At 43.8% G+C, this 19,317-nt stretch overlaps 1 protein-coding gene across 2 annotated transcripts; it reads left to right on the forward strand.

Annotated features, from left to right (window-relative positions):
• Positions 1 to 2,871: 2,871 nt before the first annotated feature.
• KCTD14 (potassium channel tetramerization domain containing 14) lies at positions 2,872 to 14,057 on the forward strand. 2 transcript variants are annotated; one of them, XM_081280558.1, is made up of 2 exons: positions 2,872 to 2,910; positions 13,333 to 14,057. In XM_081280558.1, the coding sequence occupies exon 2, from the start codon at positions 13,384 to 13,386 to the stop codon at positions 14,002 to 14,004; it is 621 nt and encodes a 206-aa protein (XP_081136684.1). In that variant the 5' UTR covers positions 2,872 to 2,910; positions 13,333 to 13,383; the 3' UTR covers positions 14,005 to 14,057. The 2 variants fall into 2 exon arrangements, with proteins under 2 accessions (XP_081136684.1, XP_081136683.1); XM_081280557.1 differs by lacking the exon at positions 2,872 to 2,910 and adding an exon at positions 6,194 to 6,508.
• Positions 14,058 to 19,317: the final 5,260 nt, after the last annotated feature.

Below are 19,317 nucleotides of genomic sequence, written 5' to 3' on the forward strand. Positions count from 1 at the left end.
GAAAAATGATTTACAACCCCACACAGCCTGATACATATACGTATTTCTGCTTTTATTCTTTCCCTAATCCTAATTCTTCAGGGGGTTCAGGAAGGCAGATTATCTATCTTTCCTATTTGGTCAAACTGCAAATAAACTCATTTTTTCTCAGATTTTATAATTTTTTTTATTTTTGAGACAGAGTCTAAGTTGCTTTGGATCTCACTAAGTTGCTGAAGCTGGCCTTGAACTTGTGATCCTCCTGCCTCAGCCTCCCCAGTCACTGGGATTACAGGTGTGCCCACTGTGCCCTGTGGTTTATAATGTAGCATTTCTAACAGGATGTTGCAGCCAAAGATGATCAAAAGGGGGTGTCCTTCCTTGCTCTCTTGTCACAGGCCTCCTTCTTCCATTCCTCCTCTAACTCTACACCTGCTTCCTGCCTCAGAGCTCAGGGTCCTGTGTGCCCCACTGTACCCTACCCTCCTACCACTGAACTCCTCTTCACCCTTGAGACATTGCCTGCCCTGGCTCCCCTCTAATGAATCCACCATTATTTATCCACTCTTTAGCATAGCTATCTATAATTACAGTTCCTACTTATTTCCTCTCAAGACTGCTCACACTGTGTAACCAGATATTTATTTGTGGTTATTCAATTACAATCTGTGTCCCTGATGAAAGTGAGGCCTATAAGGCCAGCTCTTGTCCCCTAGCTCACTGCTGTCTTCCCAGTGCCTCATACCATGATTGACACATAGTAGGCACTCAGATATGCATGTTCCTCTTCTCTCAAAAGAGAATGGCAATATTTGCAACCAGCATTGTTCTGGAGATTAAACAGGATAAAACTCTCCAAACTGCCTGGCATGGAGTCAGGCCAGTCTGATCCGTCCTGGAACATTCCCTAAAGACCTGGTTATTTCTTAAGCTGTTGTGGGGCAGAGGGAAGGGAATGGAAGGTGGTTCTTGTGGGTTGACATGGGTGTCCTCCTTTGCGGGTCTCATAAAGGGAGCTTTGTGTGAGAGGGGTGGGCAGAATGCCTCATGGGACAGCTGGGCCCAGGGCTGCCAGGCCTGGGCTGGGCACTCTGCCACAGATAGCCTTCTGAGGGCCCTTTCATCTGAGTCCCAGCTGCCACTTGGCTGGCTGGCCAGAAGCCCAGCTGCCTGGGGAGCAGAAGAGCTGGAGGCTTTGTCTCAGGAAGAACAAAGAGCTGGTGGGTGGGAGGAGGGCAGAGGGAAACAGCACTTGCTCTTGGAATCAGGCCAAAGGGAAATAAGATCCAGCATAGACAGCACCAAGGGGCCCTTTGAATTCTTTGGTTGCCATAGCACCAAGAAAGACAGAATAACAGGGACCCTCTCAGATAATTCCCCAACTCCTACCATGTTATAGGTAGAGAACTGAGGCCTAGAGAGAGGGAGGGACTGGCCCCAGGTTATCCTGTAAATGGTGGTTGAACCAGGTAGGACCTGGGTCTCTTGCCTGTTGGTGCTGACTCTGGTACAGATCCTTCATCTTTGGTAGTCCAGGGGTGCTCATACATAAAATGTAGGTGGTGCCAGGCACGGTGGCCCATAGCTGTAATCCCAGAAACTCAGGAGGCTAAAGCAGAAGGATTGCAAGTTCAAGGTCAGCCTTAGCAATTTATCAGGGCTCTAAGTAACTTACATGAGAACTTGTCTCAAAATAAAAATAAAATAAAGGACTAGGGATGAGGTTCAGTGGTAAAGTGCCTCAGTACTAAACACACACACACACACACACACACACACACACACACACACACACAACCTAGAGGAAGAAGAGGAAAAGTTTATTTTGGCTCTTGGTTCCAGACGTTTATTCCATGGTTGACTGACTTCATTGCTCTGGGCCCAAGGTGAGGCAGAACTTTATGGCGGAAGTGTATGGTGGAAGGAAGCTGCTCCACTCATGACAGCCAGGAGAGAGAGAGGGAATAGGAAGGGCCTCAGGGAAGATGAACCCTTCCAGGGCAAGCTCACAGTGGGCCCCCTCCTCCAATCACACCGCACATGCCTATAGTTAACCACAGAGTCTTTTTATTTAAACTAGAATGGATAGATTCAGTTACAATTCTCATAGTCTAATCATTTTGCCTCTGAGAATTCCTGCATTCACACAAGAGCTTTTGAGGGATATCTCATTTCCAAACCATAACAGATACAAAAGGAAGTGGAGGACCATCTGAATTTGGTCTTGAGGTGGTGCTGGAGTTTTCCAGGCAGAGAAGAATGGACTGGTGGGCAATTCCAAATAGGGGGAAACACATAACAAAGGCAGGAAGGCATGAGAAGGGGGCTGGCGCTGGCAATGAAGCAGGAAGTGGACCTGAAAGCCCAGGCTGCTTGGTGTTCACCCACTGCCCCTTGGAATGGGCAGCCCTCCTTTCTGGGGTGAATACACTTCAGAAGTCTGCCTCCCTGTGGAATCATCCGGACCCACGTGGCTGATCAACCTCAGAGGGAGTCAGACTATGCAGAGGACAGTGTGCACTTGTGCTGTGTGGCATTCATAGGAGGTTCCCCAACCAGGCACAATGAGCAGAGAAGCCTGCCTTGAAGAGATCACAGGTCCCTCCCCATGGCTTGGACACTTTTGGAGTGTTATAATGATTAAGAAACATACTTCACCTGGTGTTATGGTTGAGAATGTTTCCTGATGATTCATGTGTTAGAAGCTTGGTACCCAGTATGGTGTGTTAACATGTAGTGGGACCTTTAAGAGGTGGGACCTAGTGAGAGGTCATTACTGGCTTCTCCTCAGTGCCTCTCTGGCTTCTGATCTTGAAATATGATCTCTCCCTCTCTCACATAATCTCACCATGATGCCAACTGCCATGTTATAACCCAGCCAAGAGCTGAATTGATGGGCCTCCTGATCTTGGACTTTCAGCCTCCTAAACTGTGAGCTAAATAAATCTCTTTCCTATGTAAAGTACACAGCATCAGGTATTTTGTCTTAGTAACAGAAAATGGACTAATATACTCCGTAACCCAACGATTCTTCATGGGCAAAGGGAGAGAACTTTTGAGTGAAAAAGACATGGGTCCAAACATGGCTCCTGAAGTTACCAGCAGTATGACTTTTGAGCCACTCATTGAACTTCCCCAAGCTTCAGTTTCCTCATCTGTCCAGCAATTCTAACTATTTGGAAGGATTGGCACGAGAATCTGTGTTCACTGTCAGTACTCAGCACATGCTAGTTTCCTTTTTCCTCCCTCCTTCACTTTGCACAACTTAGCTCTCTGCTGGAAAGGATGCCATTCAGACCTCTCTTGCACAAACCTCTTCCTCCTTCAAGATGACCCTCTTACATGAAGCCTTGCCAGATTCCCCAAAATGAAAAACTGACTTCCTCTTGGTATATCTTATGCTAGTCTTATGGTGTTGCCTTTTCTTTTTCTCATTTATACTTTTTCAAAATTGTACGTGCATGGAATTTTATTTATTCCATTTCAGTTCCTTGTGCCCTCCCCTTTCTCCTCCTCTTTCCCCCTATTCTACTTCCTCTACTCATCTTCCTTTCACTTGCTTATTTTTTTTTTAAATTTTTGATTAGTGCTTTATACACATACATAAAGGTAGAATTCACTGTGGTATATTTGTACATGGACGCAGTATAAGTTTGCTAAACTCATTCTACATTTCCTCATCTTACCTGTCCCTCCTCACTCCCTTCTGATATTCTTATACCCCACTGATCTTCCCTAAATCTTTATGACATCTGATCCCCTCCATTTTTTCTCTTATTTTACTCTAGTTTCTGCATAAGAATCATAAAGCATGGTCTTCTTGTGGAACTTATTTCACTTAGCATAATGTCTTTTTAAAAATATTTTTTAGTTGTCAATGGACCTTTGTTTTATTTATTTATTTATTTATATGCAGTGCTGAGAATTGAACCCAGTGCCTCACACATGCTAGGCAAGTGCTCTACCACTGAGCCACAACTGGAGCTTGTAACATAATGTCTTTGAGGTTTATTCAAAGAACGTCATGTTAGAGCATGTGTCAGAATGTTATTTGTTTTAAGGCTGAATGATATTCTATTGTGTTATATATTACACTTTGTTTACCCATTCACCTCTTTAATTTTTTTTTAGTTGTGTATGGACTCAATGCCTTTATTTGTTTTTATGTGGTGCTAGGATTGAACCCAGTGCTTTGAACTTGCAAGGCAAGTTCTCTACCACTGAGCTACAACTCCAGCCCTCCATTCACCTCTTGATGGACATTTGGGCTGCTTCCACTTCTTGGCTATTGTGGATAATGCAGCTATGACCATGAGCGAACAAATGTCTCTTCAAGACTTTATTTTCTACTTCTTTGGAGAAGTAGTCAGAAATGGAATTACTGGATCTTATGATACTTCTATTTTAGGTGTTTTGAGGAAACTCTATATGATTTCCCAGACTGGTCAAATTTTTATTATTTTTTAACTAAATTGATTTTTTAGAACTTACGTGTGTATGTGTGTGTGTGTGTGTGTGTGTGTGTGCGTGTGTGTGTGATGCTGGGGACCGAACCCAGGGGTAAATGCAAGGCAGGCACTCTACCAACTGACCTATATCCCCAGCCTGACCTTCTTTATTTTTATTTTTGAACAGTTTTAGATTTACAAAGAAATTGAGATGATAGTACAGAAAGTTTCCACATATACTACACTCAGTTTTCCTATTTATTTATTTATTGTGGTATTGGGGATTGAACTCAGGGCGTTTTACCGTGGCAGCCTCTCACCTAGTATTTTACAAATTCACTAAGTTGCTCTGGCTGGACTTAAACTTGCAATTGTCCTGACTCCATCTCCCAAACTGCTGAGATTATAGAGTTGTGCCACCATGCCCAGTTCTCTGTTCCTTAACATATTATATTTTAATATTGTATATTTGTTACATTTATCCATGAACCAACATTGATATACTTTTTAAAATATTTTTAGTTGTAAATGAACACAATATCTTTGTTTATTTTTATGTGGTGCTGAGGATAGAACCCAGTGTTTCATGGTTCGAGACAAGTACTCTACCACTAAGCCACAACCTCAGTCCCTTGATATACTGTTATTAACTGAAGTCAATAACTTATTTATATGTCCTTAGTTTTTTGTTTTTTATTTTATGTTTTTCATTATCCCATCTAGTCTTGTGTCTCCTTAAGCCACTCTTGGCTATGAGTGAGGGCTTCTCAAATTTTCCTTCCTGGGTTTTTTTTTTTTTTTTTTTTTTTTTTAGTTGTCAGTGGACTTGACTTTTTTTTTTTTTTTTTTAATATGTGGTGCTGAGAATCAAACCCAGTGCCTCACATATGCTAGGCAAGTGTTCTACCACTGAGCCACAACCCCAGCCCTCCTCCCTGTTTTTTGATGTCCTTGATAGTTTTTTTTTTTTTTTGAGGAGTACTGGTTAGCTATATATTAGAATGCCTTTCTATTGGAATTTGTCTGACATTGTTTTTTTTTTCCCCCAATATTAGGGATTGAACCCAGGAGTGCTCTACCACTAAGCTACATCCCCAGATTCCAGTCCTTTTAATTTTTTTATTTTGAGGCAGGGTCTCATTAAATTGGCCTTGAACTTGAGAAACTCCTGCTTCAGCCTTCTCAGTAGCTGGGATTACAGGCATACACCACAATGCCTGACCTGATTTTTTTTTTTTTACTATTAGACTGGGGTTATAGGTTTTTAGGAGGTAGATATCATTTTTTTCTTTCTTTCTTTTCTTCCTTCCTCCTCTCTTCCTCCCCTCCTCTCTTTCTCTTCTCTTTTGACAGGGTCTTTCTATGTTGCCTAGACAGATATGTACCATCATGCCCTGCTGGGAGGAAGGTCGTTTTCATCACATATCAAATGTACATACCATGATCAAGATTGGTAACTGTTGATGTTGACCTTGATAACCTGGCTGAAGTAGTAATACTTCAGTTTGTTGTCAGTTTCACAACAGCAAAGCTTCCTCTCTTTCACCCTTCCCATACTGTACTCTTCAATTAGTTGCTATGCACAGCCCACACATGAGGAAGGGGAGTTATGCTCTCCCCTGCTTATAGGTTATGATTCAACAATGAAAATAATAGGTCCTAGATCTTTTCAAAATTGGTCATGCTTTGCAATCCTAACAGCTGCTCGGAGGTGGAAAAGTAGTCCACACCTCCCTCCCTACATCCTAGAGCCTCACTTTTCTCATCTGTAAAATGGGAATTGATGATCTTTCACCAGTTATCATTGTAGGGAGTAGTCAGTCAGTCCCTGGTTGTCAGAATCAATTCCCTTGGTCATCTCCATTTCGCTGCGAAACTCCGGGCCCGGGAAGGGGCGGTGCCTAGCCTAGGGTCTCTTCACGGCCTCGCCCAGCCCAGGCCCGCCCAGCCGCAGGTAGCTGGGTGCATTTCCGCCCGCCAGAGTTATTTGCAGGCTGCTGGGGTTCTTAGTGCTAACTTCCTACCGAGCCCTTATGAGTTTGACCTCGACGCCCCAGAATATGCGGCCCAGCCCGCCCACCGTGAGTGCGTGGCTTCGCTGGGCGGACGGGTGGGCTGGGGCTGCTATATTCCCTCTCCTTTCGGCTCTGGCTCTCCCGCCACCTGGGTTTTCCTTCGCTGTTTTTTTTTTTTTTTTTTTTTTCTCTCTCTGCCAGTTGCTCCCCCTGTCTGAGTCTCCCGTTTCTAGTGGCGTTGTCTCCCTCTGCCTTCGGCTGGGCTCTCTCCTTTGTCCTCGGTGGCTGTCCCTCCTGCTTTGCTCGTTCTGCTTTCGCGCCTTGGTCCCTATTTGGCTCTGTGCAGATTCTCCTCTTTGCGCTTTTTCTTTTCCTTCCTTCCTTTTCTTTTCCTCCGCTGGAGATTGAACCCAGGGCCTCGCACATGCTGGGCAAGCACTCTACCCCTAAGCTCCAGCTCTAGCTCTTTATATTTTATTCTGAGACAAGGTCTCGCTTCAGTTGCTGAGGCTGTCCTGGAACTTGCCATCCTGCGGCCTCGGCCTCTGTAGGCGCTGGGATTACTGGCGTGCACTACTGCACCCGCTTCGCCGCCCTCCCTCCCCATTTGATTTTTGTGTCCTTTGTTTTGGTTCCACTCTGTGTGTGGCGTGTCCCCCGGGACCCTCATCCCCATTCCCCTGGCTCTGGTGTAGTACTCTGTTCTTATTCTGTCTCTCCCTTTCCCCTGCCCCAGATGGGGGAGTCTATTCAACCAGCCCAAGGAAATCCCAAGGGCTTCCCCTGCCATTTCCAGCCTGCCTTTGTCTGTCCTCTGCCTGGATCTTGAGTCCCCCTGTAATGAAAAGCTTGGTCCTTGTCCCCAATGCCAATCAATGCCAATTTAATAATGAGGACACGTTTTGAGAAAAAGGGAAAAGAAGGTTTAGTGCTTTGCTAGCAAAGGAGAAACACAGGGGACTCCTGTCCCAAAGGCTGTGACTCTCTGGATCAGGGTGTGTGTGTGTGTGTGTGGGGGGGTGAGGGTGGGAAGGTATGGGGGGTGAGAGTGTTTAAAGAAACACTTCAAGTGTTACATTCCCGGTGTGCTCTTATAGGGGTCCCAGGGTACCTTAATATTCACTTCCCAGATCCTCAGCAGGTATCTCCTTCCAGTAGTGGGAGTGTTCAAGGGTAATTAACTAGGGGATATCTCCCAGTTAGAATATCACTGTCTCCCTAATCTTGTTAGGGAGGGGGAGAGGGTAGAAGAGAGAAAAAAACATTAAAAAACAAAAAAAAGACTTTGAGCAATTAGGGCTGTATTCAGAAGGCAAGGGATCACTGTTATACCCCTGCTTGCTTATTTGTCCCCAGGAATTGGGAGAGGGAGTTTGGAAAGAGTATTAAAAAGAAAGAAAGAAAGAAAGAAAAAAGCCCCTGTAGGATTCAAAGTCCAGAGTGCTAACCATTACACTATGGGACCTGCTAAAAAGTCCCAGTGGGGCTGGGATTGTGGCTCAGTGGTAGAGTCCTTGCCCAGCACATGTGAGGCACTGGGTTCAATCCTCAGCACCACATAAAAAAATACATAATAAAAAGTATTGTGTTAATCTACAACTAAGTGTGTGTGTGTGTGTGTGTGTGTGTGTGTGTATGTATGTATGTATTTATTTTATTTTTTTAAAAAAGCCCCTGTGCACTACAAAAGCAAAAAATTCTAATTTTCTCCTGGCTTAAGTGCCATCCTGAATATTGCAGGAAAGGAAAGGGGATTAGCAGTGGAGAAGAGTACGGGTCTTCCCCATAGAGTGATGACAGTGTTGGTGTTAGCTGTTGATAGAGCCACTAGCTCATTATCTGTGTGCTCTAGATGTTGTGTACTCAGGGTGCTCAGTGCTCGTTGCCCTAGGTGCTCAATAAATAACAAATTCCTGGGCAAAGGCGGGGCAATTTATGGAGCCAGCACTGAGAATGATTCCAGGTAGGGCAAGATTTAGCCTTTATCAGAATATCAGGTGCTCCTGTGAATCAATCCAACAGACATTTATTGAATATCCCTGGTGTGCTGAGCCTTGTAGCATGTGACATACTGATGAATTAGGAGTCTCTTCCTTAGGGACACAGGGTAATGGGGGATCCAGATGAATAAACAGGGTATTACAAGAAGGGAACTGCTGTAACAATGGAAGTACTCAGTCCTGTGGGATCCTGAGACAACCCTACTAGAAGGATTCCTGGGGGAACGAACTTGAAAGATGAGAACTCAGTGAGGGGAGGGGAAGAGGCAAGTGATTGAAGTCCTGAAAGAGAACAAGCAGGTGGTTTTATTCTTGGATTACTAAAGGCCAAGCAGTTGACATGTTGCAAAGAGACTTTTTTCTTAATGTCATTTAAAAAATATATTTGTTTAGTTGTGTGTAGACACAATATCTTTTTTTTCCTTATAGTTGTAGATGGACATAATACCCTTATTTTATTTGTTTTTTATTTTTATGTGGTGCCAGGGATTGAACCCAGCACCTCACCAGTGCCTCACACATGCTAGGCAAGTGCTGTACCATTGAGCCACAACCCCAGCCCCGCCCCCATTCCCCGCCCCAAGAGACTTTTAAGCATTGTTAAGGAATTGAGAGTTTATCTGCAGAGAATGAAAAGTCACTCAAGTGTTTTTTTTTTTTTCCTTTGGAACGAGGGTGGGTACTGGGAATTGAACCTAGGGTCACTTTACCACTGAGCTATAGCCGCAATCCTTTATGTTTTTTATTTTGAGATTTTTTTTTTGTTAAGTTGCTTAGGGTCTTGCTAAATTGCCGAGGCTGGCTTTGAACTTGCAATCCTGCTGCTTCAGCCTCTAGAGCTGCTGGAATTACAAGTCACTCAAATGTTTAAAGCGGGGAGTGTCTGGGTGAGGTGGCTCATGTTTGTAATTCCAGTGACTTGGAAGGCTGAGGCAGGAGGATCACAGGTTCCAAAGCCAGCCTTGGCAACTTAGCAGACCCTGTCTCAAAACAAACAAAAAATTTAAAGGGCTGGGGATGTGGCTCAGTGGTTAAGTACCTGGTCAGGGGGTGGGGAGCAGAGAGTGACAGCATCAGTTTTGCACTTCAGAAAAGGGATTCTGATTTCAGAATGGAGAATGGATTTGGGGGGAATCCAGGGGGTCATGGAACTTACCAGGCAAATAGAATTACTAGGATCTGGTGATTGATTAGGTGTGTGGGGAAATTGAGGGGTGGGAGCAGAATGCAAGATTACCTAGGGCTCAGATAACTGAGTAGAGAAGTGGGAAAGTTCAGGGTTGTGGGTTGGTGAGAGATCTTGAAGGGCTTGGGGGACATTTTGGGAAGATATCCCTTCTTTCATTCATCTGAGACTGATCTAACGAAATGTATGAATGTTTGAAGGAATAGGTAAGATGTGTAGAGACCCTGTAGCTTGAACTGGGAGTGGGCTGGGTCTAATTCATCCCTATATCCTCATGGCCAGCACCAGCTCTACTTTGTCACTTCCTAATTATGAGACTCATCTCTGACTTTTCCTTGCCTGTGATATGAGGACCTTTAAGAAGACCTGTGAATCAGGCGTGATGGCGCAGACCAATAATCTAAGCAACTCAGGATGCTGAGGTAGGAGGATTGCAAGCAACTCAGGGAGATCCTCAGCAACTAAGTGAGACTCTCTCCCAAAATAAACGACTAGGGAATGTAGCTCCAGTGGTAAAGCATCCCTGGGTTCAGTCCCCAGCACAACACATATACATTCAAAGAAAGAAAAGACCCGCAAGCTTTCAGTGATAACAGGAATAATGAGAACACATTGGTTCATTCACGGGGTAAAGTCTGCAAATTCACATTTAATTGCCTGCTTCGCAGAGGTGACCTCAGGGTTAACTAAACAGCCCTGCCAAGGCCCTTGAAGTTTATGGGAGAAAGGAGTAGTCATAGATCCTGGGCTTATTTCTCTCAGCTGTATTGACAGCTGCTGACAAGATGCATTCTCTCCTCTGCCTTTTCCCATCTAGTAGCACAACTGTCCCCTAGTAGGAGCTGTTGCCATGGCAACTCAGTGCTTTCCAGCAGTTTGATTGTGTTTGGCCCTCTTAATTTCAGTATACAACTTTAATCTTAGAGGTAGAATCCACAGGCCAGTTGAGAATGAGGTAGCACCTAAATCAGACTGAAGGACAATCCTGAGCCCTTTCTCCATCCCTGACCCTGCAATGAGTTGTAAAGTCTCCAGGTCAGGAATCCAGCCTTCCCTTTAACATTACACAGATGGCAGCAGCAGCCATCACATCCCTTAGGAAATCAAAACCTTCAACACAAAAAGTTGACACCTCCTACCTTTGGGTCTTCCTCTCAGCACCTACATGTGTAAGCCATCTGTTTCTCTCTCTCCCCTGCGAGCTCTTTGAGGGCAGGGGCTGTGTCTTAATCATCTGCCTAGCGCAAGGCTTGCAAACAATAGGTCTTCCACATATTTTGTCAAAACAAGGAATCAGTAGGGGATGAAGAATGGAGGTGAGTTTGGAGTACAGCAGACCCAAGTTCAAATCATCACTTAGTAGTTGGTTGATCTTAAACAGCTTACTTTACCTCCTTCAGCTTTAGTTTCTTCATCTGTAAAATAGGGATTTAATACATTCTAATAGCAGTGTGGTTATGATTGAATTAGACAATGCATTTAAAACACTGTACAAACTGGGTGTGATTGTGCACTCCTGTAATCCCAGTGACTCAGGAGGCTGAGGCAGGAATATCACAAGTTTGAGGCTAGCCTCAGCAACTTAATGAGACCCTGTCTCGAAATAAAGAATAAAAAGAGTTGGGGACATGGTTTAGCAGTTAAGTGCCCAAAACCCCTAAACGACAACAACAACAACAACACAAAAACAAAAACAATAAAATTGCAGTTACTAGAATGTGAAGGCTGGGACCAGGTACCTGGCACAAAGTACAAAATAGTCACATACATATTTTATTGAATGAGTGAATTTTAAATAACAAAAGTTGTTTAGGAAGCTAGTTTGTAAAAGTAACAACTGGTGTATCACTTCATGTGTACTAACAATTATGTAGTTTTCTGTTTGTTTGCAGTGCTAGGGATAAAACCCTGGGCCTTAAGCCATCACATCCTTTAGAAATCCCTTAGAAACACCCAAAGTTTCCTCAAATACAACACAACTCCCAGTCTGGTTCCATGTCCCTCTCCCTACTAGCTGAGGGCATCTCCAAGAAGACTCACCTGCATCCTTCGTGCTCAGCCCAGGGTCTGGTACAGAGAGGTTTTTAAAAATTCCACTGGACATCTTAACTTAATTTACCCTTGCACATTTATAATTTATGAAGCAGTTTTACATCCACTGTATCTAGTGCTGACCAGTCCTATTTAAGCCCCATAGGCTCATATTTTGAAAAACATCCATCAAACAAATTCTTCTTTTTTTCTTTTTTCCCCAGTATTAGGGAGGGAACCCAGGGCTTTGCACACATTAGGCAAGTGCTATACCATCAACTTATATCTCCAGCCCACAGATTCTATTTTTAAAATTAATCAAAGATCTGTCAACTGCTAATCAGAACTTCTGATGATAAAATATTTTTTGTCCTTTCAGTGTATGGTGGCATTTGTAATTCCAGTGGGTTTGGAGGCAGGAGTACCACAAGTTCAAGGCCAGCCTGGGCAACTTAGCAAGAACTTGTCTTAAAATAAAAAATAAAAAGGGTTGGGATGTAGCTCAGTGGTCTCCTGGGTTAAGTCTCTAGAACTACACATATACACTCAAAAAATAATTTTTGTCTTCAATTCCTAGCACAGGATGTGAGTACATAGTAAGTATCCATGAAGTACTTCTGAATGAATTCTAGTTCTTTAAAATTTTCTGAAATGTGAGGGTGCATGCGGGCAGGAAAGATGGTGGAATGAGATGGGGGATCATCACCCACTCACACCTTTTCCTTTCTTTCTTTTTTTTTCCCCTCAACACTAGGGATTGAACCCTAGCTGCATGCTCACTGAGATACACCACCAGTCCTTTTTATTTTTTATATTGAGGTGCTCAGGTTGGCCTCAAATTTGTGATCCTCCTACCTAGCTTCTTGAGTAGCTGGGATGACAAGTGTGGATCACCATGTCCATCCCTTTACTTTCTTTAATTTAAAATTGTTTTAGAGATCTGAGCATCCCAGGTTGGGAACTCCTGACCTGCATGTTCTCAGGACTAGGAATGTAGCTCAGTGGTAGAGTGCTTGCCTAGCATGCATGGCAGGCACTGGGTTCTATTACAGTACCACAAAAGATTGCATATTCTTGTCTTATAGATAAGGAAACAGACCCAGGGAGGAGAAAAGGCTTGCCAAAGGCCACATATTTTGGAAATATTATCACTGGGACTTCCACAGCAGTTTTCACTGATCGAAAGAAGTTAAAATGCTTGAAACTGGATATGGGGGCATGTGCCTGTAATCTCAATGACTCTGAAGATGAGGCAGGAGGATCCAAGTCTGACACCAGCCTCAGCAATTTAGCAAGGCCCTGAGCAACTTAATGAGATGCTTCCTTAAATAAAAAATAAAAAGAGATGGGGATGTAGCTCAGGGTAAAATGCCCCTGGGTTTAATCCCCAGTACTTAAAAAATTATATATATATATATATATATATATATATATATGCATATATATATATGTAAAAGGCTTGAATAGGCATTCTTGTATCTGAAGTCTTTTTTCTCCTTAAAATATCCACCCTCTGGAGCTACACAGTATAAATATAATTCCTTTCAGTATAGTGTAACTTCCAATACCTAATGACAAAGGTTGAGGCTCCCCCATGTTTTGTATTAGGTTACTGAAATCATGAGCTTTCTGGAGATGGTGCTATTAGTTCACCCTGCCGCTTTTGCCCCCAGGTATCCACCGTTGTAGAGTTGAACATCGGGGGCCAGATCTACACCACCACCATGGGGACTCTGAGAAAACTCCCAGGCTCAAAGCTGACAGAGATGTTTTGTAGCTCAACCAAGGCCTGCACTGACGCAGAGGGTCGCTTCTTCATCGATCGCCCTGGCACCTATTTTGGGGCCATTCTGGACTACCTACGCAGTGGGCAGGTGCCTACACAGCACATCCCTGAGGTATACCGTGAGGCTCAATTCTATGAAATCCAGCCTTTGGTCAAGCTCTTGGAAGACACGCCCCAGATTTTTGGTGAGCAGGTGGCGCGGAAGCAGTTCTTGCTGCGAGTGCCTGGCTACAGTGAGAATCTAGAACTCCTGCTGCGTCTGGCAAGGGCAGAGGCCGTGGCAGTACGCCAGTCAAGTGTGGTGGTGTGTGTGATGCGCACTGAGGAGGAAGCCACAAGGTGTGCCCAGCCCCTCCATTCTCTGGAGGCCAGAAAGATGCCAGTTGTCAAGTTTGGGCCCTGGAAGGTAGGCCCAGAAATCAAGGACCTTCTGTACTGTGTGGAGATGGACATTAAGGCCCAGGGCTACCAGGTGTCCTGTGGGAGCTACTACCTGGATCATGCACACCGGGCCAAGGTCACTGATTGCTTCCATATATTCACCTTCACCTGGTGGTGATCCCCAGAGTCTAGGACTGTGTTATGGGCTCTGGTGGGGCTCATGAAATTAAAAAGTTGTCATCAAAAGCCATCTTCCTTTTATTTAACATATAATCATCAAAAATTTCCAAGTTTAGCTTAGGGCCTTGCCCCCAAATATTTATACATACCCTTTCTCAACTTTTCACTCCTTGCACCTGACCCTTGTACACTTGCCTAGAAGATTCCAGCTGTTCCCTCTTCAAAGCTTCATGTACTTGCCAGCCCCTTAATGTAATAACAAGACTAAGATAAACAGGAATGTTTCAACAGTGCTTTTCCGGGAGATGCAGGATGACAAAAGGAAAATACAGGATATCATGAATTTAGATAGTTTGACCTAAAGATGTAATCTTCCCATCCTCAAGTGATGCCCTAGTTCATCCAATCCTGGAACATGCCTTCCTGAGGAAAATCTCGTTAGTACCTGTAGTAGATGCTTCCCAGATTGCCTTCACCAGTAGCTGTATGTGTTTGTGGAAACCCCATAGCTGTCCTCTTCTCTAGAACAGTATTTTTCAAGGTATGACATCTGCATTCTTTGGGAACTTATTAGAAATATACATTCTCAGGCTCCATTTCAGACATACAGCCTAGCATCCTAGTTTACCAGGCCCTCTTGATGATTCTATTTGTATATGTGGTACTAGGGATTGAGTCCAGGACCTTGGGTGTGCTAGGCAAGTGATCTACTACTGAGCTACATCCCCAGCTCCCTCTGAGTGGTTCTAATCACTCTTAATTTTGAGACATATTCTGGTAAAGAAGCAGGGTGCTGTGGTGCACATCTATGATCCCAGCTATTCAGGAGGCTGAGGCAGGAGGATTGTAAGTTTGAGGCCCACCTAGAACCTTAGTAAAACTGTCTCAAAATAAACAAATAAAAGGCTGGAGATGTAGCTTGGTAGAACAACCCTGGGTTCAATTCCCAGTACTTCAAGAAAAAGAAAACAATTTCCACCTCTCAGACAAAAGTATAAAAGACTGGCCCCTGACTTACATAAGGAAAAAAAAATTTCCCCAGTACTGGGGATTGAACCCAGGGGAACCCTACCCTACTGAGTTGTATCATTCCTTTTTGAGATAGGGTTGCCAAGGCTGACCTTGAGTTTGTGATCCTCTTGCCTCAGCCTTCTAAATTGCTTCCGTGCTGAGCTTCAATTTTCTTCAAGTTTCTGTTGCAGAGTTTCTTGTGAGATCAGGCTGGGGTCAGTCTTACTTGGGAGCACATTCTTGTTTAGCTTGTCTGCATTGCTCCTACTCCCTTTCTAAGAGCACCAATTCTTCAATAAACCACTTGTATAAGAGTTTATGTTCCGCTTCTGCTTCTCAACCTAAGACAGTACTAAATTTTAAGGAAGGTAATCTGGACATTTATCTTTCAAGTTCAGTTCTGAGACAGATGGCCCCCACCCTTGACTTGTAATTTGGTAAACTCTTCAGGACTGAAAGGTTTCCTGAGGCACAGGACTCCATAACCCAAAATCAGAAGGTCCCAAGCAAATTGAGATGAATTCTTCACCCTACTGCCTCCCCAGCTCACCTTCAATTTGTTTCTTTTTCCCTTTGGAATGGTTGTTCTGTTGGGACAGATCCAGGAGTCCACTCAAGAGAGACTATATGTGCCTAGAGACATTTGGCTTTGCCCCCTTATGGGACCAAAAATGTCTATTTCCAGCTCTTACACAAAATATTTTCTTTTTTAATTTTTTTAAAGATAGAGAGGGAATTTTAATATTTATTTTTTAGTTTTTGGCAGACACAACATCTTTGTTTGTATGTGGTGCTGAGGATCGAACCTGGGCCGCACACATGCCAGGTGAGTGCGCTACCGCTTGAGCCACATACCCAGCCCCCAAAATATTTTTATTTCTTCCTTTCATGATACCTTTACCTGCTGTAGTGTGTCTGTCATATATTTCAAACAAATCCAAAAGCTTCTGTCAGGGCTGGAGCCTGACTTCTTGGGAACACTTAAAATTTTCTGTACCTTGCAATTCTTCAAAAGGCTGAGCAATTCTCTCTAATGTTTACAACCTACAAAGGTGATTTAGCCCATTCCTTTGGAAACTCCAGGTTTGGGGTTGTTGGATTGCTTGTGTGACCAAGTTCCCTCCCCTCCCCTCCCCTTCCCTTCCCTTCCTTTTTTTTTTTTTTTTTTTGTACCATGGGTTTAACTCAGAGGCACTGAGCTACATCCCCAGCCCTATTTTGTATTTCATTTAGAGGCATGTTTTCACCGAGTTGTTTGGCACCTTGCTAAATTGCTGAGGTTGGCTTTGAACTTACTATCCTCCTTCCTCAGCCTCCCAAGCTTCTGGGATTATAGGTGTGTGCCACCACACCTGACCCAAGTTTTCTTTTTGTCTTGTGGTACTGGGGGTTGGACACAGGGCATCCCAAATGCTATGCAAGAGCTCTACCACTGATTTACATGTCATCCCTCCATTCTCCTCTGTTCCATTCCCCACCATGACAAAACTAAGTTTCCCAGGTTGGCTTGCAATCTTCCTTCCTTGGCCTCCTGAGTAGCTGGGATTATGGGAGTGTCCATGTCAAATACCCACTTTTTTATTTTTTTATGGTTATTGTCCATGTATTTGAAGCAGGATCTCTCTGTGTTGCCCAGACTGGCCTGAAACTCCTAGGCTCAAGGGATTCTCTGCTTCAGCTTCCCAAGTGGCTTGGACTGTAGGTATGTACCATTGTACCTGGGTCCAAGTATTTTTTAATGTATTATTCTTGAGGAAAAAAGTCCAGTCTCCATGGTAGGGGAACCCCTTTTTTTTGGCTCATCCTATTGCTTGACTCTCTCAGTCTCAAATGATAATACAAGTCTCTTCCAACTCTGGTAAGACCTCATAAGTTGTTTTTCTTAAGAAGTTTACCAATCCCTTAATGATTGCTCAGAATTAGAGCAGCAGTTCTCAATTTGGGTTGTCCTTCAGGATCACCTGGGGAGAGTTCAAATCCTCCAATGTCCAGGCCATACTCAGGGAACCCTAGAAATAAATCAGAATTTCTAGAAGCAGGGCCCAGGTAAGAATGTGTTTCAAAGTTCCTTCAGATAATTCCATTGTACAGTTCAGATTGAAAACTACTATTGTAGAGTTTCATTAATTTAAGACGAAGGACAATTTACTGATCTACCCCACACTGAGGGATCAATCATCTAATTTAAAGTCATGGCCTTGTCCTAATCACCAATTTGATCCAGGAGTAGAAATTACTGTATGGCGCAGATCAGTGTATAGACCTAACTAAAAAAAAAAAAAAAAAAAGTGTCAGGGGCGGTGGCACATGCTTGTAAACCCAGCGGCTGGGGAGGAGGAGGCAGGAGGATGGCGAGTTCAAAGCCAGCCTCAGCAATTTAGTGAGGCACTAAGCAACTCAGTGAGACCCTGTCTCTAAACAAAATACAAAATAGGGCTGGAGATGTGGCTCAGTGGTACAGTGCCTCTAAGTTCAATCCCCAGTACTCCCTCTCCCCCACCAAAAAAAAAAGTGTTGGGGATCTGGCTCAGTGGTAGCACCCCTGGATTCAATCCTCTGTACAACAAGGAAAATTAGAAGATGAAAACTTAAAATTGAACTTGAAACATAGTTGCCGTTACAATCCAAAGAAAAAACAATATTTATAAGACACCCTAGTTCATAGGACTGCATCACATCACATTTTCAGGTTTACACTGTTATTCTAGGATACCCCTTCCCTACTTCTAAAACATTTTTTACTTATTTCCTCCATCCTTCTCTACCATTTCCTGCTGTGCCCCCCCCCCCCCCCCCCGCTTGTGTTTTTCAAGGTGATCCTTAAGGACTAAAAACCCAGGCCCATTCCTAGTTTGCCAGAGACCTAGCTAGTTCAAGAGTGGACGATTGGTGACTAGTAAAGTCAGATCTGAGAAATAGATATGGGGTGTGTATTTATATTTGTAAATGATGCTGGAGACTGAACCCTGGACCTCACACATGCTAGGCAGTGCTCTACCACCAAGCTACACCCCAGTACCTTTTTCATTTTATTTTTGAGACATATTCTAAATTGCCTAGATTGGCCTTGACTTTGCAATCCTCCTGCCTCCTCCAGTAGTTGGGATTACAGATCAAGTGTACCACCAAAGCTGGCTGTAAAATAATCTCTTCTGACACACCCTGAAGAAACTTAGGTCTGAACCAGTCTTTTATCCAACACACTTAGGTTATCTTGAAACAATAAATTTTGTTTTTCAAATTAGATTGGAGGACTCTGAGGGTAGACATCTTTCATGCATTTGGAGTCTTCTATACCTTCCAGCCTCCCATTTTTATTCAAGTAAACTATATTAACTTTTTTTTTTTTAATACCAGGAATTGAACTCAAGGGTGCTTAACCACTGAGCCACATCCCCATTCCCTTTTTATTTTTTGAGACAGAGTCTTCCTAAGTTGCTTAGGGCCTCACTAAATTGCTGAGGCTGGCTTTGAATTTGTGATCCTCCTGTCTCAGCCTCCTGAGCCACTGGGATTACAGGCATGGGTCACTGTGCCCAGCTCAATTTAGGCATTTTTAAACACACACATGGTTGAGGCCACTTGTTCAAATGCCAGTGCCTGACTCTGAAACTTTGTTGCTTGATCCTGTACCCCAGCTCTCAGACGAGGTATTGATTCCTTAAAAGATGGGTAACTTGGATATCTGGAGTTGAAACAGATTGACATTAAGGACAACTTCCTTAACTTTTTCTGCATCCTCCATTTTCTCACACTGAGAGTAAAGGCTGAAGGTCTGTCCATTCCCCTGGCCTCAGGGATCCCAAGGAAACTGAGAACAGTAACTGCCCCTTGACAAGTCCTGTCTAGCACAAACTGACTTTTGTTTCTATAAATTTTAACAGCTTCTGTAGGATGGGGTATAATCAATTTAGCTGCTTATCCCTAGTTTGATCAAACTGCATAAAATTCAAATTATTTGCTTGTTTCTTATGAGGTCGGGCGGTCGAATTCAGCCATTCTGGGAACCAGTGAAGGTTCCTGGGCTAGATTGGCAGTAAAATAGGGAGGGAGCAGGAAAAGGCACCTCAGGGTAGGGTAGGCGTGGCGCACAGTTTGAACTAAAGCGACCCTCAAGGTTCAAACATCTCAGCATCTTTCCTTAATTCTGAGAAAGGCACTGAAGCAGCTCCAGGTTTTCTCTCTAGCTGAGGCTCGTCCCGCCTCTTCCTTTTAACCTCCTTCTATTCCTTTCTCCCCCCGGAAGCTCCGCCTCCTCCATGCAGAGCTCTCCTTTTCGTTCCTCCGTCGGTAGAGTCAA

Source organism: Spermophilus citellus (genome assembly GCF_964194105.1).
Source record: "Spermophilus citellus genome assembly, chromosome: 2".
NCBI classification, from domain to species: Eukaryota; Metazoa; Chordata; class Mammalia; order Rodentia; family Sciuridae; genus Spermophilus; species Spermophilus citellus.

Coding starts and splice junctions, on each gene's coding strand:
- KCTD14 (XM_081280557.1), top strand. CDS start 6,461: ATGAGTTTGACCTCGACGCCCCAGAATATGCGGCCCAGCCCGCCCACC. Junction 6,509..13,332: donor TGCGGCCCAGCCCGCCCACC/GTGAGTGCGTGG, acceptor TTTTGCCCCCAG/GTATCCACCGTTGTAGAGTT.